This window comes from Myodes glareolus, chromosome 4 (genome assembly GCF_982192425.1).
Source record: "Myodes glareolus chromosome 4, mMyoGla1.1, whole genome shotgun sequence".
In the NCBI taxonomy this organism is placed as follows: domain Eukaryota; kingdom Metazoa; phylum Chordata; class Mammalia; order Rodentia; family Cricetidae; genus Myodes; species Myodes glareolus.
Genome location: NC_142029.1, coordinates 73,100,979 through 73,124,027, shown reverse-complemented (window position 1 = coordinate 73,124,027; position 23,049 = coordinate 73,100,979). Strand labels below are relative to the sequence as shown.

At 48.8% G+C, this 23,049-nt stretch overlaps 4 protein-coding genes across 10 annotated transcripts; 2 read left to right on the top strand and 2 right to left on the bottom strand.

The window, feature by feature from the left end:
- Positions 1-1,216: 1,216 nt before the first annotated feature.
- Cenatac (centrosomal AT-AC splicing factor) lies at positions 1,217-9,206 on the top strand. Of its 3 annotated transcripts, none has more exons than XM_048417578.3 (11): positions 1,217-1,396; positions 1,493-1,656; positions 2,046-2,144; positions 6,123-6,189; positions 6,263-6,325; positions 6,604-6,668; positions 6,763-6,889; positions 7,333-7,363; positions 8,564-8,653; positions 8,793-8,925; positions 8,998-9,206. In XM_048417578.3, the coding sequence occupies exons 1-11, from the start codon at positions 1,277-1,279 to the stop codon at positions 9,056-9,058; spliced, it is 1,020 nt and encodes a 339-aa protein (XP_048273535.2). In that variant the 5' UTR covers positions 1,217-1,276; the 3' UTR covers positions 9,059-9,206. The 3 variants fall into 3 exon arrangements, with proteins under 3 accessions (XP_048273535.2, XP_048273534.2, XP_048273536.2); XM_048417577.3 differs by having other exon boundaries at positions 6,748-6,889; XM_048417579.3 differs by having other exon boundaries at positions 1,218-1,396; positions 6,784-6,889.
- Positions 9,169-11,238, bottom strand: Rps25 (ribosomal protein S25). Its single transcript, XM_048417584.3, has 5 exons — positions 11,096-11,238; positions 10,770-10,865; positions 9,959-10,142; positions 9,311-9,409; positions 9,169-9,219 (listed from the first exon to the last, which is right to left on the bottom strand). The coding sequence occupies exons 1-4, from the start codon at positions 11,096-11,098 to the stop codon at positions 9,315-9,317; spliced, it is 378 nt and encodes a 125-aa protein (XP_048273541.1). The 5' UTR covers positions 11,099-11,238; the 3' UTR covers positions 9,169-9,219; positions 9,311-9,314.
- A 111-nt stretch (positions 11,239-11,349) lies between these two features.
- On the top strand, positions 11,350-14,482 carry Trappc4 (trafficking protein particle complex subunit 4). 3 transcript variants are annotated; one of them, XM_048417580.2, is made up of 5 exons: positions 11,506-11,722; positions 11,849-12,023; positions 13,067-13,170; positions 13,792-13,918; positions 14,131-14,482. In XM_048417580.2, exons 1-5 carry the CDS (start codon positions 11,548-11,550, stop codon positions 14,207-14,209), a joined length of 660 nt encoding a protein of 219 aa, XP_048273537.1. In that variant the 5' UTR covers positions 11,506-11,547; the 3' UTR covers positions 14,210-14,482. The 3 variants fall into 3 exon arrangements, with proteins under 3 accessions (XP_048273539.1, XP_048273537.1, XP_048273538.1); XM_048417582.3 differs by lacking the exons at positions 11,506-11,722; positions 13,067-13,170 and adding an exon at positions 11,350-11,499; XM_048417581.2 differs by lacking the exon at positions 13,067-13,170 and having other exon boundaries at positions 11,582-11,722.
- Positions 14,483-15,074: 592 nt separating this feature from the next.
- Slc37a4 (solute carrier family 37 member 4) lies at positions 15,075-21,195 on the bottom strand. 3 transcript variants are annotated; one of them, XM_048417574.3, is made up of 10 exons: positions 20,848-21,195; positions 19,701-20,042; positions 18,762-18,994; positions 18,100-18,343; positions 17,478-17,636; positions 17,179-17,264; positions 16,557-16,670; positions 16,328-16,393; positions 15,878-16,016; positions 15,075-15,756 (listed from the first exon to the last, which is right to left on the bottom strand). In XM_048417574.3, the coding sequence occupies exons 2-10, from the start codon at positions 19,846-19,848 to the stop codon at positions 15,590-15,592; spliced, it is 1,356 nt and encodes a 451-aa protein (XP_048273531.1). In that variant the 5' UTR covers positions 19,849-20,042; positions 20,848-21,195; the 3' UTR covers positions 15,075-15,589. The 3 variants fall into 3 exon arrangements, with proteins under 3 accessions (XP_048273531.1, XP_048273532.1, XP_048273533.1); XM_048417575.3 differs by lacking the exon at positions 16,328-16,393 and having other exon boundaries at positions 20,848-21,192; XM_048417576.2 differs by lacking the exon at positions 20,848-21,195 and having other exon boundaries at positions 18,762-19,025; positions 19,701-19,835.
- Positions 21,196-23,049: the final 1,854 nt, after the last annotated feature.

Sequence of the window (23,049 nt, the reverse complement as noted above, 5' to 3'; positions counted from 1 at the left end):
GGCTGGCTTTATATGGGGGGGATGCTTTCCTGGGTGGCCTGATCTTGGGGCAAGCTCAGGGCTTTTTTTTCCCCTGTAAGGCGAAGCTTTGACTGCCTGCTTCTCCAGGGGACTAGAAACAGCTATTTCAACATAGAGTAATATTGGGTGGGGGGGGGGTTACAGTTTGTTTCACAAACCTAGTTCAAGTGGGAAAGGGACACTTGGTGGTGGCGACTAGCAGGCAAATACTTTCATAAACCAAACTGCAGAGCTCCAGGAAGTTCATGGTCATTGGGGCAGACTGTGTAGACTACTTTGAGCAGCTTTGGAACAAACGAGGTAACTCATTCCTAGGGTGGCATATGACATATGAGAATTCTTTTTTTCCCCACCTTTTAAATTTATTTTTATTTGATGTTCGTTGGTGTTTGCCTGCATGTACGTCTGTGTGAGGGTGTCCTGGAACTGGAGTTACAGACGGATGTGAGCTGCCATGTGGGTGCTGGGAATATAACTAGAGTCTTCTAGAAGAGCAGTTGGTGCTCTTATCTACTGAGTCGTCCGTCGAACCCCGACATATGAGAATTCTTACAAGGTTGTTAGAGCAGGATTCACTTTAAGCATTAGAGGTCAAGGAATTAGACTACTAAGCCAATGCAGGGAGAAGTGGCTTACAAAGGCTGGTCTACTTCGGAGCACCTTTAAAGATTAAGGAGTAATTACCACCAGAAAGTCAACACTCCTGTGGAATGGCTGTAACTAGATCACAATCACTTGGATCAAGTGTTCTCCGGCAGACTTCAGGGAAACTGGATGCTGATGCTGACTCCGAAGCGTAACAGCTCTGCAGCCTTCCTCAGAGGTCCTCATTTCTTCCAAACCACATCTATCTCACGTGTAAAAATGCCAATAATGCCAAACTACAAATCGTCAACCTGAGGATTCAGTAAGGACACAAAGCTCGGGGACACAGTGTGCGCCTTGTGATAGTCCGAGGTCCTAACTGGAGTGGAGCCTGTCCCGTGTATACATATGGAGTTCTTTCACAAGCCGCAGGACATCTGGGATGCCACTGACTCTGCTCTGTTTTCTGCGTGCACGTGGGAAGGGCGAGGTAGTGAATAGTCCGCGCAGCCGCAGAACGAATTGCAGTACCGCCTACAACCTCTAGAGGGGACCGAGAGCTCCCGGGTTCGCCCCGCCCCGCCCCGCCCCGCCCCGCCTCGGGTGGGTCAGGGGTCAGTGGGTGGTGACAAACCGGCTGGTGGTGGAGGTGATAGCGGGTCCAGGGTCGATGGCGCCACCGCAGCGATGTCCTCTGTGTCGCCAAACTTTCTTCTGTGGTCGCGGACACGTCTACAGCCGCAAGCACCAGCGGCAGTTGAAGGGGGCTCTGGAGCGGCTTTTACCGCAGGTGCGGAAGCGAGGCTGGAGGAGGCCAGGGATGCAGGCCGGGCTCGAGGGCCCGCAAGCTGTGGTTTCAGGGTCCTAGCTGGCTTCTGTCCTGCAGGTGGAAGCCGCCCGCAAGGCCGTCCGTGCGGCCCAGATAGAGCGCTATGTCCCCGAGCACGATCGGTGCTGTTGGTGTCCGTGCTGTGGCCGCGAAGTGCGAAAACACCTGAGCCACGGAAACCTGACAGTGCTGCACGGGGGTCTGCTGGAACATTTGGCCAGGTGACATTTGGGGAACACCCGCCTCCCCCGTACACATGCAGAGATGGACATACTGTGGGAGGGAAAGTTGGAACTGAGGAGAGGAAGGTCGCTTTTGTGACTTAATTGGGGTAGATGGATTGAATTACCTTAGGGGGTCTTAGCATCCACTACCGCCTTCGTGTTAGAAAAGCCCCTTTCCTTCCTCCTACCATCTCACTCTTTATTGGAGGAAAGGAATCCCAAGACTGAGATCTTGAAGAAGTTGATAATAAATAATATTCTTTTGTCTGCTTTTCCAAGGAAGCAGCCCAGATGCCAGTCTGCATTACTTACCTAATCCTCTGATAGCCAGTACTATTTTACTACTTTATTGCCTTTCTAAGATTACTATTCCTTTCCATTCTCAGCCCAGAGCATAAGAAAGCCACCAACAAATTCTGGTGGGAGAACAAGGCCAATGCCCAGATGAAAGAGAAGTTTCTGATCTCCCCCCAGGATTATGCACGGTAAGTCACCTGGTATTAGAGACTGATATAAGTAGCCGGGCGATGGTGGTGTAGGCCTTTAATCCCAGCACTTAGGAGGCAGAGGCGGGTGGATCTCTGTGAGTTCGAGGCCAGCCTGGTCTACAAGGGCTAGTTCCAGGACAGGCTCCAAAGATACAGAGAAACCTTGTCTGGAAAGAGAGAGAGAGAGAGAGAGAGAGAGAGAGAGAGAGAGAGAGAGAGAGAAAGAGACGAAATAGCAAAATGAACACTCCAGATGTTTGTCTAAGGCACAAAAACTGCTTTGAATTGGAAAGCTCCAAAGGAGTTTCTGTATCCAGGACTAGGGAAACTGAGAGTGGATTCTTGAGAGTGCAAAGCCAGCCTGTGCTATAGAATGAGACCTTATCTCTAAACAAAGACACATTTGGGAAGTTCAGACTAAACTATGTTTGTGCACATTCATAGTTCCAATACCCAGCTGAATCAGGAGGGTCTCAAGTTCCAGGACAGCCCAAGTTACATGTCTCAACACACCCAAAGTAAGTAAATGTTTGAGAAGTCCAGCAGCGATTTCATTGTTATCTAGTATTTTCATAGCACTTTTTATTAGTATGCCCCCGCCAAGTTCTACATTGAATGTGCACACACAAAAGAAGTGATGCCTGGGTATGGTGCTTTAGGCCCATCATCCCTGCTGTTTAGAAGGCTGAGACAAGAGGATTACTGCCTCAGAGGCTAGAAGAGGGCATCTGATCCTCGGGAACTGGAGTTACAGATGGTTGTAAGCTGCTGTGTAATTCTTTGAACCTGGGTCTCTGAAGAGCAGCTAGTGCTTTGAACCTCTGAGCCATCTCGCCAGCCTCCTGCATAGGATCGTTGTTTAGTGAATGAAGATACATAGAAAGTTATTGAGGGTAATGATGAGTACATTCTTTCCTCCCTCCCTCCCTCCCTCCCTCCCTCCCTCCCTCCCTTCCTTTCTTTTAGGAGATAGTGTTTCTTTATGTAGTTCTGAAACTCACTCTGTAGATCAGGCTGGCCTTGAACTCATAGAGATCTGCTAAATGCTGGGACTAAAGGCATGTGTCACCATGTTTGACTTACTCTTCTAAGTTAAAAAAAAGAAGGTGTAAAAGAGGATACAAATGCAGCTTATAGGAAACCTATAATCCCTACCAAGAAAGCTAAGGACAGGAGGATTGGGTAGCCTTGCTTGTTTTGAGACAGGATCTCACTATATAACCCATGCTGACTTCAAATTTAAGATCTTCTTTCCTATACTTTTTCAGTGGTGGTATTAGTTAAGACTTACTTTCATGTCTGGAGGGTCTGACCTGTATTGTGTGTATATATGCTATGAACATGCAGTGCCCGCAGAGACCAGAAGACGATGTTAGATGCCCCAGAACTGGAGTTACACAGTGGTGAGCCACCACATAGGTACTGAAAACCCAAACCAGGCCTCTCCAAGAGCATCAAGTGCTCTTAACCTCTGAGCCATCTCTCCAGCCCTTATTTTTGATAATGTTGAGGGAGGGGAGGGAGGGCCTGTGAATGCAGGTGTCCTTGGAGGCAGAGGAGATGGTGTCCTGGAACTGCAGTTATAGGCAGTTGTGAGCAGCCCCACATGTGTGTGTGCTGGAAACTGAACTTGGGTTGTGTGCAAGAATGGTATGTGCTCTTAACTTCCCAAGCCATCTCTCCAAGTCAATAGTGGTATTTTTTTTAAGAGTCATTAAAAGAAAAAAAAAAGGCTGTGCAGTGGTGGCCCACACCTTTAATCCCAGCACTCAGGAGGGCAGAGGCAGGCAGATCTCTGAGTTTGAGACCAGCCTGGTTTATAGAGCAAATTCCAGAACAACCAAGGCTACAGAGAGAAATCGTGTCTCAAAATATATATATATATATATTATTTTGTGTTTGTGTATATAGGTGTGTCATGTCTGTTGGGTGTGTGCACTTGAGCGCTGCTGCTCAGGGAGGCAGAAGTATCCCATCCCCCTGGGCCTGGACTTACAGGTGGTTGCCAGCTGCCCAACATGGATGCTGAGAACTAAGCAAGTCTATTGGTAAAGTAGAGTAGTATATGTTTTAAAAAAGATAATGTGTGTCCGGTGGGGTGGCACACACCTTTAATCCCACACTTGGGAGGCAGAGGCAGGCCTGGAAAGATCTCTGTGAGTTCGAGGCCAGCCTAGTCTACAGAGTGAGTTCCAGGACTGGCTCCTTAGCTACTGAGAAACCCTGTCTCGAAAAACAAACAAACAAATTATGTGTATGGGTTTTACTAGCATGTCTGTCTGTTTCCCATGTGTGTGCCTGATGCCCTCTAAAGCTAGAAGAGGGAATTACACCCCTGTAACTGGAGCTGTGGTCTCCGTGAAACACTGTGTTGGTGCAGGAATCACACCTGAGCTCTGTAGAAGAGCAGCCAGTGCTCTTAACCACTGAGGCATCTCTTCAGCCCACTTTTAAAAAAAAATTAATTTAACTTTATTTCATGTGTATTGATGTAAAGGTATCAGATCCCCTAGATTTGAAGTAATAGACAGTTGTGAGCTGCCGTGTGGGTGCTGAGAATTGAACCTGGGCCCTTTGTAAGAGAAGCCAGTGTTCTTAACCACTGACCCATCTCTCCAGCCCCCAGCCCCACTTTTTAAGTATTGTAGTATAAAACAAATACAGATGTGTTGTTGGGGATGAGTTTTCACTGTGTCCAAAGGAAGTTATATGTAAAAAGTGGAGGGATTTAAATAGGAAAATATTCTATGAATTCTTTAGATATAAAGGTTAAGTGATCAAGAGTGGCATTGGTAGCAGGCTAAGTGCTGGCAGTTCATGTACCTTCTAATAAACAATGGGAGATGAGCAGTGTAATATTTCTATCAGAAGCTGTCAGCCTGTATCTCACTGCAGGGTCAGGAGACGATGGCTCAGCAGTTTAGAGAACTTGTTGCTCTTGCAGAGCTTGAGTTAAAGTTTTCAGCACCCACTAGTTGTGCCTCACAACCAGCTCCAAGGGATTCAACACCCTCTTTTGGTCTCCGAGGAAACTAGATATGCATGTGGGGGTACAGACATGTATGTAGGTAAAACACTCAAATTCATAAAAATTAAGAAGTCTGCCAGACAGTGGTGGTGCACACCTTTAATCCCAGCACTAGGGGGCAGAGGCAGGCGAAATCTGTGAGTTTGAGGTCGGCCTGGTCTACAAGAGCTAGTTCTGGGACAGGCGCCAAAGGTACAGAGAAACCTTGTCTCGAAAAACTAAAAAAGAAAAAGAAAAAAAAAAGAAACCCTGTCTCAGAAAATCAAAAGAAATGAACAAACAAGCAAATAAATAGGGGCTGGAGAGATGGCTCAGAGTTAAGGGCATTGGCTGCTCTTCCAGAGGTCCTGAGTTTAACTCCCAGCAACCACATGGTGGCTCCCAACCATCTATAATGAGATCTGGTGCCCTCTTCTGATGTTTAGGCATACATGCAGGCAGAACACTGTATACCTAATAAATCTAATAAAACCTAGGATGCATAGTGGAGTTGTCATGACGTCACCAGTGTACCCAGGTGAGAGGTACAGGGGCTCATTTGACCAGTTGTTTTTGTGAGTTGCAAACTTTCAAAATTACACTGAGCTTGATGGTTCATCCCTGTAATCTCAGCACTCAGATGGCTGAGGTGGGAGTTCTGTGCTAGGCTAAGCTATACAATCAGACTCTGTCTCAGTTTTTTCCCTCAGAATTAAAAACTTGTCTACTGAAGTGTTCTTTAAACTAGTAGGGCTGGAGTTCTAGGCTAATTTATCTCTTTCCAGTTTGTTTTGGTTTTTTTCTGAGACTTGGTTTCTCTGTGTAATAGTCCTGACTGTCTTGAAATTCACTCTGTAGACCAGGTTGGCCTTGAACTCAGAGATCCACCTGCCTCTGCCTCCAGAGTGCTAGGATTGAAGGCATGCGCCTGGCCCTTTCCAGTATTTTTATAATTCCTTCATTTTTAGGTTTAAGAAATCCATGGTGAAGGCCTTGGACTCCTATGAGGAGAAAGAGGATGAGGCAATTAAAGAGGTAGGAAGAAAGGCCTCTGGAAAGGAGCTCTCCCCATGATCCAGAGCCACCCTAAGCATTCTCTCTCCCACAGATGGCAGCTCAGATCCGGGAAGTAGAACAGAGTCGGCAGGAAGTGGTCCGATCTGTCTTAGAGGTTGGTTTCCCTCGGCGGACCCAGAGCAGTATCCAAATCCACTGATGCCTGGCTTCCCCTGGTCAACTCTTCTCAGAGAGCTAATGGCTCACAAGTCGATATGCCTTGATTCCCTTCTCTGTGGGGACAGGGCCCCTCAATGGAGATGTGGGCAGGGCTGGGAGTTGGTAAAATGGGCAGTATCCTCCATAATATTCTGGGGTTTGGAGTGTGGGATCATGGCCCAGGGAGGCTGTTAAGCACCTTAGACACATTTATTTTTCCTGAATCAAACTCAGCCTCAGGCAGAGCCAGATCCAGAAGAGGGCTCTTCGGCACCTGGAAACTGGAAAGCAACCAACGGGTACGTTGTCAGGGATCCTCTTTTGTTGGATGCTGGAAAGTGGGAACAGATCTAATCTTTGCCGTTCTCACTGCTCAAGGACCTCATCTGCCAGCCTGGCTCCCCTGTCTTTCAGCCATGTAGCCTCCAGCTCACAGCAGGTATCACACTTGGACCTGCAGCGTGTTCCAGAGCTTGACTGGATGGAGACTGGACAGCAGCTAACATTCATTGGCCATCAGGTACAGTGGACAAGCAAACCGGAAGGGGTCATTGACCCTCAGGTCCCAAGATAGCTATCTTGGCTTTTCTATTCTAACCATCTTCTCTTCCTGTTGATTTTCCCTTCTGTGGCAGTGTTCCTAGACGCTATTGCAACCTTTCGGGGTAATATTCACTCAGGAGTATCTGCCTCACACCCTACTCTTGATACAGGGTATCCACACTTGGTACTTCAACAGGCCATCAGCAATTACGCCCACCACCCTGCCATTGAATCCTAGCACTCCCTTCTGTGTCTCAAATTGCTGTGTAACTTTGTCGAGCAATTTTACCTCAGTTCCACCTTGGGACTGTTCAGTGACTGGAGTTCTTCATTGTCAGAAGTTGTGTTCCTTAAAGTTTGCTGTCTCTAGCTTTGAGTATTTTATCTCATGATTTATCTGTTATCTTATTTTCACTACAGGATACACCTGGCATTGGTAACATCCACTCAGGTAAGCTTCTGAGCAATGTTTCTATGTCTGCAAAGACAATTTTGGGCATTTTGTTTTGATTTTTGGTTGTTGTTGAGACTAAGTCTCAATTTGTAATTAAAATAGGATCACTTGGAATTCAAGATATCCACCTGTTTCTGCCTCCTGAGTGCTGGGGTTGAAGGTGTGCATCACCATGCCCAGCTATTTTGATACAGTTTAATCCTTGAGCTCCTGCCACAAATTTTTTTTTAAGATTTAATTATGTATAATGTTTTGCCTGGATGCCAGAAGAGGACACTATGTGGTTGCTGGGAATTCAACTCATGCCCTCTTAAAGAGCAGCAAAAATAAAAGTGTTAACATTGTGCAGTCCCTACCAAAATTTCTGAAGTGCTAGAATTAGACATATACCTTATCTGACCTGTTTGCTATTTTCTTTTTAAATAAAGCCTTAGAGTTGAGCAAACAGCTCATTTTTAAAATTACTTGCTGTACAGCAGAAGGACCCAGCTTTTAATCCCCATCACCTATACAAAAAGCCAGGTATGATCCTAGCACCATTAGATGGAGACAGGTGGATCCTGTGAGCTCACTGACCAGCCAGGCTAGCTGAAACCAAGCTTGTTTACGACTTTTGTTGAGGCAAGGTATAGCTTTGGAGCCTGTCCTGGAACTCAGATTTCTCCTGCTGCCTCCCCAGTGCTGGGATCTCAAGACAGCAAGACTAACAGCCACAAAGAAACCTTTAACTCCAGCACTTAGGAGGCTGAGGCAGGAAGGGCTTGATTTTGAAGCCAGCTTGAAACACAGTGAAACCAACTCCAAAAGGAGTAAAAAGCCAAGCAAAACAATGTTTAAAGTAACTGCACCAGTGCTTGGCTATTAGGTGAGGTGGCACTTCATGCAATCTTGCGGGAGTGTAACATACCAACTTGAGAGTTCAGCATACACTTGTAAATGTCTATTCTGCATCTGCCTTCCCCAAAGTGCCAATGCTGGCTTTTTTTCCTTCCGAGACAGTGTTTCTCTTATAGCTTTGGAGCCTATCTGAGAACTCACTCTGTAGACCAGGCTGGCCTCCAACTCAGAGATGTGCCTCCCTCTGCTGGAACTGAAGGGGTGCACCACCAGGTCTCAAGCTCTGGAAACATCGATCTTTATTTTTGAGCACTTCTAGCTGGACTGTGTTACATAGTAAAGGGCTTTGCTTTGTTGTAGGTGCCACACCTCCATGGATGATCCAAGAGGAGGAACACAGCTCTGGAAACCTACCAATAGGACCTTCTTATGAAGAATTCCTTAAAGAAAGTAAGCAAGCTAGCTTCACAATCAATGCCACTTTCCTGAGCTGGCTGCTCTACAGTGACATAAGTCAACAGAGTCAGTGACTTAGCTTTCTGAGACAAAACTACCGAAGTAGTCAGGTCACCGTATTTCCTATTTGCAGAGGAAAAACAGAAACTGAAGAAACTCCCCCCAGAACGAGTTGGGGCCAACTTTGACCACAGTTCTGATACCAGTGCAGGCTGGCTTCCTTCTTTTGGCAGAGTCTGGAATAATGGACGCCGCTGGCAGTCCAGGTATGTGTCCAGATAATCAGCCACCTCCTATATGTTTTCTATTAATTTTGCTAAGTTCTTATTTCTTTTCAGACATCAATTCAAAACTGAAGCCGCAACGAGAAACAAGCAGTCACACAAAGGAAAAAGCTGAAGAGCCCCAGCCTGATACTCCTTTGACCCCAGAGCCAGCAAACCCATTCCAACTACTACTCTTAAAGCCAGATCCTCTCCAGTTGCCTTTCTTAGAAAACAGAGCACCCATTGATTTGATTTAATAAAGTTTTATTTTTCCAAATGTACAGCTGATTGAACCTGCAAAAGGATAAAGAGAGATAAAATGAATCAAGGTATCTCAGAGGGAGCACACAGTATTTCAGTGCCAAGAGCCATTTGGTTCTCTCACCTGATCATGCATCTTCACCAGCAGCTGGGGCATCTCCACCCTTTGTGTTTCTGGTGTAAATTACTTGGGCTCTGTGCTTTGAAACCAGCTTGATAAGCCCTGAGGAGAAAGGGTAAGATTTTTACTTTTTTGTGTTCGAAGGACTTTGCATTGGCTGTATGGCACATGTGTGCCTGATGATCTCAGAAGGCCACCTGATGCTCTTACAGAGTGCTTTGAGTCATCTCTCCAGCACCAAGGACATGACTTTTATTAGACCCTAAGTTCTTAGAGTAGTATTTGAAAGAGGGTCTTACTCTGTAGCCCATGCGGGCCTGGAAATGGGGATTCTTTTAACTTTCAATGAGCTGGGGTCACAAGCATGAGCCACCAATGTAGTCGCTTTTAAGATTTACTGTGTTTGTAAGGGCACACACCTTTAATCCCAGCAGTTGGGTGACAAAGGTGGGTCTGTGTGAGTTCAAGGCCAGTCTGGCCTACAAAGTTCTAGGACAGGGCAGGCTCCAAAGCTAGAGAAACCCTGTCTATCTGCCCCCCCCCCCCGCAATTACTATGAACTAAGTGTGCTTAAATCACAGCACTTGAATGGCAGAAACAGATCAAAAACAAGACAACCCAGTCCCCAAAACAAAGCACATTATATTTTACCTTTACTAAGGAGCTCCTGAAGGGCTGCCCTGGCCAGGGAACCGCGAATCTTCAGTCTCTCAGAGACCACAGCTGGAGTAATAAGTTTATAGTTGGGAACTTCCTTACAGAGTTTGTCGTATGTAGCCTTGTCAAACAGGACTAGATTGTTGAGCTTGTCCCGAACTTTGCCTTTGGACCACTTCTGCTCGTAAGAAAAACAAGAGCACACTAGTCAGGTATCCCGGCAGAATCATCCTTTCCCAAATATCCCAAGTGTGAGAAACCCTCTGGTTATCATATCAGGTAAATTAAAGACTTCAAACTAAGACACAGGGTTTGAGACTGCTAACAGTCCGGACAGCGGCTGTGCAAAAGCCGTGGCTTTACTGTGTTCGCCGTGGTTCTCAGGCTGGGGGGGTCACCTATCAGACATTTACATTCTATTCAGTAGCAAAATTACACCAGGATTAATACCAGCACTCAGGAGGCAGAGGGAGCCTGGTCTGCTCAGAGAAAAGCGTCTCGAAAAACCAAAAGCAGTTAGGAGGTAGCAACGGAAACAGTCTTACGGCTGGGGGGGGGGGAGGGTATCAGAACATAATGTATTAAAAGAAACTGTATTAAAGCCCGCAGCATTGAGGTAGTTGAGAACCATTATTTTAAGGGAACATATACCACCACATTGTTGAAATAGGGACAAGAATGAGTAGAGAGAGGTGCAAAATCAACAATGTGTTTTATGTTTCTAGAAATTCACGATCTAAAGGAAAAAAAAAAACAGTACAGGTTCACGAAAGTTCCTCCTCTATTACAAATGGCTACCCCATACCTTCTTTTTGGCCTTGCCACCAGATTTATTTACTGGGTCTTTGTCTTTTTTGGCCGACTTCCCGGCATCTTTCTTCTTCTTGTCATCCTTGGGCGGCTAGGAGAAGAAAGCGGGAGTGCGGACTGGTCATAAGGCAGCCCCAGTCGCCCCGACGGCTGCATCTCCCCCACCCATGGCGGCGGCGCCGGAGCACATGGACGCAATGCCCGCAGCAGTCCTGAGACGCAGCCACGCAGATCCCAAAGCGCTCCGTATAGCGTCGCCTTCACCGCCCCCCAGCACCGCTGGCCCCCTGAACCCCGCTGCCCAACACTCGCGAGCCTCACCATGATTAAGCTCGGAGAGAGGCGACGACCACTGCAGCCTCCCTAAGATGTCGGGAAAAAAGGAAGTCCGGCTCGCCAACAGTCCCAGAAACCTCAGCCTCGAGAAAGTACTTCCGGGGCAAGAGGTGGGGCCAAGCTTAAGCAAACTCCGCCTCACCCTCCTGCGAGACGGGGATGGGAGGCGTGGCTTCCAGACTGAAGCCACGCCCCCAGGCGCCGGCCGTGAATGCTGGGCTGTGCTGAGGGTCACCCGACAGGCACTAACGTTCTTCTCCGACACTGAGACACAGTAGACCAGTGCCCAGAAATTCGTTTCTTCGAACTATGGGGACATGGTCTGCGCGTGCGCTTCAGGCAGTTGGGAGGAGAGCAGAGGCGGGTCTTTGACGCCATTTCCGGGGCTGGTACGTCCGGAAGAGGCCGGATGGTAGGGCCTTAAGGGTAGCGCAGCGATGGCGATTTTCAGTGTGTACGTGGTTAACAAAGCCGGCGGCCTGATTTACCAGTGGGACAGCTACTCGCCACGGGCTGAAGCCGAGAAAACTTTCAGTTACCCGTTGGACCTGCTACTGAAACTGCACGACGAGCGAGTGCTGGTCGCCTTCGGCCAGCGAGACGGCATCCGGGGTGGGCTGGGCTGGGCTCGAGGGCGGGGCCGGCTCTGCGGAAGTGGGCTGGTGGGCGGGTGCAGGATTGGGGCGGACCGAACGGGGGCGTGGATCGGAGCGCCTGTGATCTTTGTCTCTTCTGCAGTGGGCCATGCTGTGCTGGCCATCAATGGCATGGACGTGAATGGCAAGTACACGGCCGACGGGAAAGAAGTGCTGGAGTATCTGGGTAACTCTGCGAACTACCCGGTGTCCATTCGATTCGGTCGGCCCCGCCTTACCTCTAACGAAAAGCTCATGCTGGCTTCCATGTTCCACTCGTAAGTCCTCCTCCCGCCCCCTTTAAACTTTAACTTCCCAGCAGCTTTTTCTAGGATGCCTAAAGTGTTTTCTGTGTACTGACAATCATTTTGTACCTCTTAAGTGGCTGGGTTCTGGTGTCATGAAGAAATAACTGATAGAACATATCCAGGTTTGAGGTAGTTCTAACTCAGTCTCCTCTTAGCCCTAGCTTCTTTAACATAAGGGAATTGAATTTTTTTTTTTCTTTGGAGACATGGTTTCTCTGAGTAACCCTGGCTGGCTTGGAACTTGCTCTGTAGACCAGGCTGGCCCCCAACGTATAGAGATCAGCCTGCCTCTGCCACCCAAGTGTGGGGAATAAAAGTGTGCGCCAACACTGCCCGGCTGGGTAATTGAATTAAGTAGACATTCAAAGTCTTCCTGTGACTACCTGTGGTGTGAGGTGTGTCGGTGTAGGCATAGCCACGAACTAAGGAGATATGCATGTGTCCCCTAGTGTGCTGGCTTTAGCTAACATTTTTAGTGTAAGATGTTTCACATTGGGACTGGAGAGATGACTGAGTGCTTACTGCTCTTGCCGAGAACCAACATCCATATGGTAGCTTACAACTGCAACTCCAGTCCCAAGGGATTTGATGCCGCTTTCTAGCCTCCGTGGGTACCAAGCACACATGTGATATACACACACATACAGACAAAAACACTCACGCACTACTGTAAGCCATTTTTACTTGTCCTCACTGCTACATAAAGCGGCTTATAGAGGAGGCATAGAGATGAACTGACTCCACTGTCATCGGGTGACTCAGCGACCAGCCTTGAAACCATAAATAAAAAGTAAATAAAAATAAATCTGAGGGAACGGGGTTTCATAGCAAAATGTGTAGTTTGTAGTGTATGCAGAAGGCACTTGCATGTAAAAGAGATTTTGACACTGCTGCTGGGTAGTTCACACTCTTTCTCCTGTCTGTCCTGGCTGTAGAGTGAACTCCTCACCTTAAGGAGCACTTTTCCCTCACATCACCTGATACATTGCCAACTTTACCTCCCTTGCATACAGGCTCTTTGCCATTGGTTCCCAGCTGTCTCCGGAACAGGGAAGTTCAGGCATCGAGATGCTGGAGACAGACACATTCAAACTGCACTGCTTCCAAACACTGACAGGTAGGCGCCTACAGAGAGCTCATAGGGATAGTTGGGGCAGAATAGACCAAGGGATTGACCAGAGAAAGCTATGGTAAATAAGGGCAGGGATGGTGTCAGGTTTCCAGGGACAGTTGTACAAACACATCCATTTGTCTTGTGAATCCAAAGTCAATATTTAATCAGAGGCTGATTTTGTTTGTCACCTAGTGTGCTCAACCCTGGTTATCTGAGTTTGGATAAAAACCTACGTCAATGTTAGGCTTCACACATTTTGGAAGATGTGTTGTTCCAAATAAAATTTGAAAGCCGAATAGACATGGCCTTTGGATTCTGCTTCTCCTTGCTTCACTCCTTGTTGCAGATAACTGAACTGCCAGAGTTTGGCCTTCTGCCTGTCCTGTTTCTGCTGAGGGATTCCAAGACTAAAAACTGGCATTTAGATCCCAAGTCTGGGCGTTCGGTCACCTGGCAACAGTGGAGTCACTTCATCTCTAGCCTCCTCTGTTAGCTGCTTGATGTGGCAATAGGACAAAATAAAAATGGGTTTATGGGTCTTACGAAATGAAAGGGCTGCAAAAAACATAGGATGATGTTTGCTGCATTCTCTGTTCTTGGGTAACCGGTCCTGCTTTTCTCCAGGGATCAAGTTTGTGGTCCTGGCAGATCCTAGGCAAGCTGGAATAGATTCTCTTCTCCGAAAAATTTACGAGATTTACTCAGACTTTGCCCTCAAGAATCCCTTCTACTCCTTGGAAATGCCTATCAGGTAGGTAGACCTACTCCCCAGATACTGTCAGCGCCTTATGTGGTCTCCCAAGTGTGATCAGGTATTGCCAACAGTCACCAGCCTTATTTATCTTGAGAACACAGGGTTTCCTTGTGCTTCGTGTTCTTCAGTAGTTTCTACTAATTCTCCCTCTACCCTTTGTGGCGGAGGTCTGATACCTCACAATTTTTTGTCTTCTGGGTCTGGCCTAGATGTGAGCTGTTTGATCAAAACCTGAAGCTAGCTCTAGAGGTGGCAGAGAAGGCTGGCACTTTTGGACCTGGATCATAGGCTGAACCTGGAATGAACGCCCTAAATTCTGAGACATGTTGCAGAAGGGCTTTGCTGTTTCCACTCCGGTGAGGATCCTATTGCAGAAGCCTTGTTAATATACTTGAAAGTGGGAGAACACTGAGCCTGGTGATAGGGACGGCTCCTGGGCTAGAGTGCCATGTTCCCTGCTCTTCTGTATGTATATATCACAGTCCTACGCCCTACTCTGTACAGATTTATTTATGGAGGATGCTGGCTTAGCAATGCTTTAATAAACATTCCTTTGTTCTAGTGTTTGTTGTCCTAACTTATGTATGGTTTGGGAGAAAGGCATGGGAGGGGAAGGCAGAGATGGTAAGGGCATTCTGCAAAGGTGAGGTCCTATCTCCTAGTAGAAAACAAAATAAATTGATGTTCATTAACTGACATAGTAGTTTGACTCCTGAGCCCTGGATGATGCAGTCCCAGAATTGTTTTCCTGAGAGCCTGAAGTTGGTGGTAGATGGAGTACTTGTTAGCACTTAGATTCAAGCTAAGTTTTATCTCAGTATGCACTCTAACCCTAGGATGTGCATACTACTACAGACAGAATTTAGCAAAGTACAGAATAGCTGTGCTTCAAAGTCCTCAAGCCAGTTTACTGATGGCCTGAATTTGGATCCATGCTTTCTGACTTCCCTCCATTAAGTTATTTAACCTGCCTGCAACCCCACAGTATACAGTGTCCAGGTGATGCTGGGCTTGTACTTATTCTTCTCCTGTCTCACTCCAGAGAAAAATCTCTCCCTTTGTGGGTGGAAAGAGCAGATACTCATAAGAATACTTTCCCAAGGAAAGCTGTGTCTAGCTTATGTCTCCCTTTGAAAGGATGAGCCACTGACTGTTTAGTATCAAATCTAGTTTTATTAATCTATAACAAGTTGGCTTGCCCACTATATTTCCCCCTTTTGTCCCAGGGTATTGATGAGAATGGTGGCTTCCTCTCTTTCCTTGGGACTGAGGTATTGGCAATAACTTTGCCCCCTGCCAAAAAGCCTTGGGGTACACCAGAAACCACAGACATTAATGTTCTGCCGCTGCAGAAACAGATTTACCTCACTAGGAGATGGGGACAGGACAGGACCTAGAAGAGGAAGAAGGGTATAGGAGACACCTGAATGCAGGAATTTCTCTGTCTGCTAGAAGGTAGAAATAGAAGCTGACGGAGTCTAAAAACAAACATTTAAATAAAGCATAGAATGGGGATATAGGATCTCATTAGCCACTGATAACCTGTAGCACCATGGAGGACCAAGGAGACAGTGTAGACAGAAAGGCGAAGGTTCCATGCTAACTAGAGCAGCTTCTCCCTTTCCATGCCCTGCTGAGGTTGGGGATGCTCCATAGTGAGTTCTCTCTTCACTCTGCCTTCTTGGGTACGCGGCCCATCTTGGTGCGGATATTCCGAAGCAAGAAGAAGACAACTGTGCTGGCTATACAGATCACTTCTGCCACCCAGAAGGCGGTGCTCCAGCTATAGTGCTTGGCAATGGTGCTGAAGGGCAACCCAGCCAGAAATCCGCCCACTGTTGGGGAGAGAGAAGACTCTAAGTCCCTTGTGAGGCTAAAGCAGGTAGGTAGTTCTACCTCTAGCAGGCCTGAGCAAGGCAATACCAGGAGGCAGCTATTCCAGAAAGTACCACTTACCATTTGCCATGAGTCCCACAATAGCATGAGAGGTGCCACACAAGTTGGGAGGTGCACTCTCATTGGCTATGACTCCAAACAAGGCGATGGGACCATAAGAAGAGAAACCAAACACAGCTCCCAACACCAGGATCCAGATCTGCCAGGGCAGGAAGAGGTAGCATTGAGAATTATTGCCCACAATTGCTTAAGGAGAAAAGTGTACTTAGTCCTTAGTCAACCCATAGTTCGTAGCCATCCTCACCCCACTCCCAATACAGCTGATGATAGAGATGGCAGTGAGCCAACCCCAAGGGCCTAGGTGGACAGGGTTAGGAGAGTTAAGAGTCATCCCTCTGAGTTGGATGTTGGCTATTTCAGAATTTGTTCAAGCTGGGTGAGTCAGGGGCAAGACGGGGAAAACAAAAATAAGACAGACCAGGAGAAAAACCAGAGATATCTTTAAGGCACCTCATGCTCCGTAAAGCCTGTGAGCTCAGCCAGAGGATGGAGAGCAGGAGTCCAGAAAGCAACATCCTAGAGAGCAGAGGAAAGAGAAGAAAACCAGGCCCAGAGTGGAGGGGACACAAAGTACCAGAGAGAAAGTAAGGTATAAGCTGCAAAGGGAGGAGCTGGCCGGGGAAGAGCGTCCTGCTTTCTCTCTTCGTACCTTGCAACCTGCCAGGCTCTCAATATTTACCTTGGGTGAGTCACTGGTCACCGTTACCCGGAAAAGGAACATGGATGCTGCCATGCCAGCCATCATGAAGAGCAACAGGCCATGACGAGGGTTCCCATACATAGACAGCCCTGCCTACGGATACAGTGCCAGCCGTATCAGGCCCTCTGTGCAAGGCAAAACACCGCCACCCATGGACTCTGACACAGCAGGACTATTGCTGACAGGTCTTTGGCAATCTGTCACAGTTCTTGGCCCGAGACAGCTCTGGGAGGCCCTAGGAGCTGCTCGGTGATCTAAGGCCAAATTCCACAACATCCCTTCCTCCACTTTGGTGCAGGCACGGGACACGTGCTAGGGAGCTGCACCTAGTCCACTCCCCCCCCCCCCCCCCCCCCGTTTCCTTGGGGTAGAGAAGAAGTCTACTAAGAGAGTCTGGTTCTCTTTGCCACCAGTTAAAACTTTCCCACCAGTCTTTTCTCCACATCTCAAGCAGACAGGAGAAGCCTGGAATCATTCCTGTCTCACACAACTTGTGCCAACCAGCCCATATGCCAGGTCTCCCATCTCTCCACTAGGTAGCCCAGCCATGCAACGAAGATGAAAAGGCCTCTCTTCCTTAATAGTCTTTCCTGCGACTCACCTTTGCCATGGCCCGGTCTGACAGATAGCCAGCTGCAATGCTGCCCACAAGGCCTCCAACCTCCAGGGCGCTCATGTAAGAACTACCTGCATGGAAAATTGTGGGGAGATGGGAGGAAAAAGAAGAAGATATTTCCTCACCAAGGATATTTCACAACGGCTTATCCCAAGATACAGAGATATCTCCAAGGGAGCCCAGCCTCAGGGAAGGAGTCTGGATAAATGAAAGCAGAGCCTAGATATCCCATCTGTGTTGGCTCCTGTTTTTCACACCCTTCCCTGTTCAAACCCTCATCTTACCCACTAGGGCGGACTGCCCTCTCTCCTGGATGAGGAAGAACTGGCCCCAGTCTGTACAGCAGGTCTTTACTCCAAAAACTACAAGGTAGCCAGTGGACAGCACCCATAAATAGGGGGACAGAAGCAGATCCTGTAGGGTGCTCTCCTCCTTTGATGAACCTGGATGTAGGAAGAGAACAAAAAGGATTCGGGCTCTGCTCCTGCTGGCCTGTCCCCCACTGGACCACTACCACCACCATTCACTAACCAGCGGCAAGGCTAGAGTCTATGGGCCCAACCAGGACTGATGGGAAGGGTGGCCCTCAAACCCCTGCTCCTCTCTCCTCTACCTTGCTGCAAAAGTCTAGCAAATGAAAGAGAAACTGAGGATTGGTATGGATACACAAAGGCACCCAAACCTCTTAAACTTAAGGTGCTATTCAGAATAGAGAGGTCTGTGCTGCCAGAGAAGGCCCAGGATATGCTGGCTCTGACTTTCAAGGATAGAATTTTACTTCCCCACCCATTCCTTTGCCTACATCTATTGGCAAACACAGTGCAAGGCTTAGGCTAGTACTAACAAAATTGTGCCAAGCAAAAGGTGAATGAAGGTGTCTTAGGAGTCAGCTTGCTAGATGCTCACCCTTTTTGCCCTTGGAGGGAGTAGGGTCCAGATTTCGGAGTCCAACATCAGCAGGTTCATTGTGGATGAGCAGCAGGCAGAGGAAGGAGACAGCCACACACAGTGCCCCAGACAGAGCCAGTGTGCTGCGCCAGCTGTAGCTCTGGGCAAGGACTGTTGCCAAGATAGGTCCCAAACCTCCAGCCAGGTTCATGCTGGTTGACAACACGGCCCACCAAGTGCCAAACTGGGATGGCTCAAACCACTGTGAGGCAGAAGGGAGCAGAATAGGAGCCTGGCCTACGGTCCACATTGAGGGAAGAGCTCAAGTGCAGCAGACCTAGAGACTCACATTACAGGGATGAGGGAAAGAGTACTTCTACTTGGCAGAGCCAATCCCTCATCTGCCACCCGATCCCCCCACTCTCATGCTCCTAAAATATCCTGACAAGCAGCCGGAGCTGGCAGAGACCTCCTAAGAAACCTGCTATGGGTTAGGGGTGAAAGGGGTATGTAAGAAGGGGTGCTCCCAGCCGGACAGTGGTGGCACACGCCTTTAATCCCAGCACTTGGAAGGCAGAGGCAGGCAGATCTACAAAGTAAGTTCTAGGACAGCCAAGGCTACACAGAGAAATCCTGTCTAGGTACCCTCTGCCACAGACAGGTTTGGCGGATACACTTACCTTCCTCAGGATCTTCCCACAAGGGGGCCAGCCTAGCCCCTGTGCCAGGCCATTAAGAAACCAGAGAGCAGCAAAGACTGGTACTGTGGAGCTCCAAGAGAAGACGACGTTGACCAGACCAACCAGGAGCAGCCCAGAGGAGAAGAGCCAGCGAGCACTCATCTGATCAGACAGCACCCCACTCACAAACTTGCTGATGGCATAGGCTGCTGACTGGCTGCTGGTGATGAGCCCTGCAGCGAAGGAGAGCAGGGAGCAGGACACCTGAGGGGTTAGGGACAGGGCAGAGGCACAGGAGGGGTGAAGGAAGGCAAGGGATCAGGTGTGTACAGGTGCTTGGCAGGGTAAAACAGGTTCCTTCCCGGAGGAACAGAAGGACCTGTGCTGTATGTCGGACACTTTCTTGCCTGCTGAGCCATGTAGCATAGGTCTAGGCTGACTTGGGACTTGTCCACCTCTTGGGTAATTCTATCTGCAACTGTCTGAACTAGAAGGGTGATGTTTTCCTCCCTAGCATTTGCATTTCCCACTTCACCCCGAATGCCAAACCAAAGGAAGGCATCAAGAAGTGCTGTTGCCCCACCATGTCTGACAGTGGAGGAAAGGGGTCTAGTGAAAGATTTTACTCCTCCTGGAGACAGCATAGCAGGCTGCTCAAATCACGGGTGCTACCTTCCTAGTGTCCACTCACCTGCAGGTACAGCATGCACCCACAGGCTCAGAGTCCCCCTACATTGCGCCTCCCCAGCACATGAGGGTCACAGGCATATGCACCAGATAAGTAACGAGCCCCAGTCCTTCACCCACGCCACACACATGGAGCTCAGCCTCTGTATTTGGTACATGCTTGACTGACTCCACATGCACACACTTCATGCTATACACACCACATCCAACAGTGTATCCCACAGCCCACCACCCTACCCTTCCAAGACTCACCCAAATCGTCCTTGTCCAGAGCAATCTCTTCCACCAACGATGGCATTACAAAGGAGAAGGTTTTGCGGTTGAAGTAGTACAGGCTGTAACCCCCGAACATGGCTGCAAAGATGACAGCGCGGTAATAGCCGTAGCCTTGGGCTGCCATGGCTGAAAAAGCAGGCCCTGCGGGCCAGGTCACAGTGCTTCTGATCACAGCCTCTTGAGGGCTCCTGCTTGCAGCTCTCTTAGTGCCTAGATCTGCTGAGCTGTGTTTTTCTGCTCCCTCCTCCACTCAGGCTCTTTATAGCCGCCTTCTGGACAATCATTAAGCCTGGGGCAGCAACTAGGGAACCCAGTGTCCTGAGAGAGACAAGAAAACAGTAGATTACTGAGAGCCAAATGGGGGGGGGGGGGTCCCAGAGGGAGGCAAGCCTGTCCCCAGGATTTCTGCCTTTCCCTCCTTTTCCACAGCTTCTTGCCTATGAAATCAGCTGTGATTAAAGGCTCAGCCTAATTACTTTTGTCTGCCTGAGCCCAGGGGAGGCAGGGGTAGGATGAGCAGAGAGAGCTGAGCTCTGTATAGCCCTACTCCCTTAGTCAATGAACTTTCTCATTCACTCAGGTTCAAGGAGGTTTCCGGGTTGCTAGGCATCCTGAAAGGCGCTAGACTGGTTTTATGCTCAGTCTCTTCCAATCAGTACTCTAAAAACCTCCACTTCTGAGCCTTCTAGAGCTGAGTGCCCCAATGCCTAGTACACACTGGGGTATAACTTTCCTAATAGGTAGCGGATCCCTTATCGCGGGAACCATTCCATGACCCCCCTCCCCATACATGAACAATGCATACTTACTGGTAAAACTTAAATATATAAATTTGGCCTGGTAAGAAATTACAACAATGCATCATAATAAGGTTCTTAAAGCCTATTAATGGTTTATTTCTGGAATTTCCCATTTCATTTTCCCACTGCGGCTCGCCTGGGTCACTGAAATGTGCAAAGCACAGCAGCGGAAAAGAGGGAACTAGCTAGCTAGCTGTAATAGTTGCAGAATTTTAGCGGGGGGAGGCAAACCCTTCAGTTTATTCCACAATGACATGTAGAAGGCGAGCTGATGGTTCAGGTCTGGGTAAGAGCCCTCGGAGCTGCCTCTGGGTCCCTATTACCCTCGACATCAGTCAGGCTTCGGTCCCGCGGGGCTGTGGGCACCGCAGCATGTCACCGCAGCTTTCGGGATCGGCTGCGAGGCCGCTGGAGCAGATGGAGTGGGCGCTAGGGAGCCGCACGTCGCCTCGGGAGGCCCCTTGCTTTGGCGGCCCAGGCTCGGCCTGTCAGGACGGGCTGCACCCTGTGTCCTCAAGCCACCCGGGACACCCGACTCCAGGCTGGGAACTGCGGGTCCTGGGGACAGGAGCAGGAGAGCCGCGGTAACGGAGCGCTGCAGCCACGAGGGCGCGGCGTCTGCAAGACCGCAGTCCCTGGCCCCTGGAACTGTCGCCATCCCGGAAGGGCAGTCACAGGGACAGCCTCCGCAGTCGGAAGTCAGGGGAGCCCAAGGCCCCAGGCTGGCCCTCCGGTCCCGCCCTCGCATGCCTCCCCTACCTGAGCGGAGGCGGTAACCCCACAAGGACGGGGGCGGGGCTCGAGGAAGGCCGGTGCGCACGCACAGAGATGGGAGGGCCTCCGCTTCGCCTTGTGGCTGATTACTCTCGGCTGTGGGATGAAGGCGTCACCGTGCCTGTCACGCTGCTCCCTGCGTAAGGACAGTGACGCTTACAGGTTGAGCACCACATGCCCATTACGTTCCACCGACCAGTTTCCATAGAGTGCCTCCGGTTACCGTGCACATTCAGAAAACTAAAATAATCCCTGTTTGTAGAGTCTTGGCATTTTCTCTTAGAAATAAATTCAGTCTTCAGCATTGAAATTCTACGTTGTGGTCAAGCAAATGGGAATAGAAACACAAATATAGCCCTAGTACTTAAAAGACAGAATCCTGTTGGACGGTGGTGGCGTACATCTTTAATACCAGCACTCGGGAGGCAGAGATTGGCGTGAGTTCGAGGCCAATCTGGTCTACAAAGTGAACTCCAGGACCCTGCCTCAAAAAAACTGAAAGACAGACAGACAGATAGATACGTAGGTAGGTAGGCAGGTAGACAGATAATCCTGACGAAAGTTTGGGTTCTTTTAAAATCTCTTTAATGGTCGTGTATGTACATGGGGGGGGGCGAGTGCAGGTGGAGGGGCTAGAGGGAGTCGCGGGTGTCATCCGCCCCCAGAGTGCTGTCTACTTCCTTGAGACCGACACTCTCACTGATTAGGCTAGGCATCACACCTGGCTTTTTCTTTTTCCCATGGGAGCTAGAGATGGCGTGTAGGTTTGCTCAAGCTCTTTACTGTCTGAGCCATCCCCCAACCTCACATTCTAATCCTGGAGCCGTGACTTTGTGGAGACACGGTGAGACACCCAGCCGGCCTGGAACTCTGGGTGATCCTCCTGCCTCTGCCTGCAAGTATCTAGGGTTACAGACAGGCCCGTAAACTGACTGGGAGGCAGCAGACTAAGGTGGGCTTGGGCCACTGTTCACAGTCAGCACCAACCTGAGACCCTTTAGGGGCTCCACAGATGGTTTGCATAAGAGAGCAGGAGAGTTAAACCTGACCTTGACCAACTGTAAGCACAACACACACGAAGCCTCTCTGAGCTACAGGATGAGTTCAAGATGAGGATGGATACTTTGGCAAGACCCTATCAAGGAAAAAAAATACAGTGAAAGAGTATCAATTAGAAATAATGATGAGAGCCGGGCGGTGGTGACGCAGGCCTTTAATCACAGCACTCGGGAAGCAGAGGCAGGCAGATCTTTGTGAGTTCGAGGCCAGACTGGTCTACAAGAGCTAGTTCCTGGACAGGTTCCAAAGCTTCAGAGAAATCCTGTCTCAAAGAAAAAAAAAGTCACCTTAGCACAGGTTTCTCCGACTTCCAGCTTCTAAATTAGGTATCTGGTGGAGAAAGCACTAGTGAAAGGCTGGAGGAAACTGAGCATGGTGGCGTGCACCTTTAATTGCAGGGTTCAGGAGGCAGAAGCAGGCAGATCTCTGAGTTGAGATCAACCTGGTCTACAGAGTGAGTTTCAGGACAGCCAGGGCTACACAGAGAAACCATCTCAAAACAATTAACAAAAGAAAGGGAGGGAGGGAGAGAAGGAAAAGCTGAAGCAGAAGCAAAGAAATCATACATTGTTTGCATTGAATCTGTTGGCTACAAATAGTGAAACAACTCAAAGTTTTGTGATAGATGGACAGTCTACAAGGAATTCTTTTAAACTAGTTTCAGTAACACTCATTGCAATTTCAGGACTTGG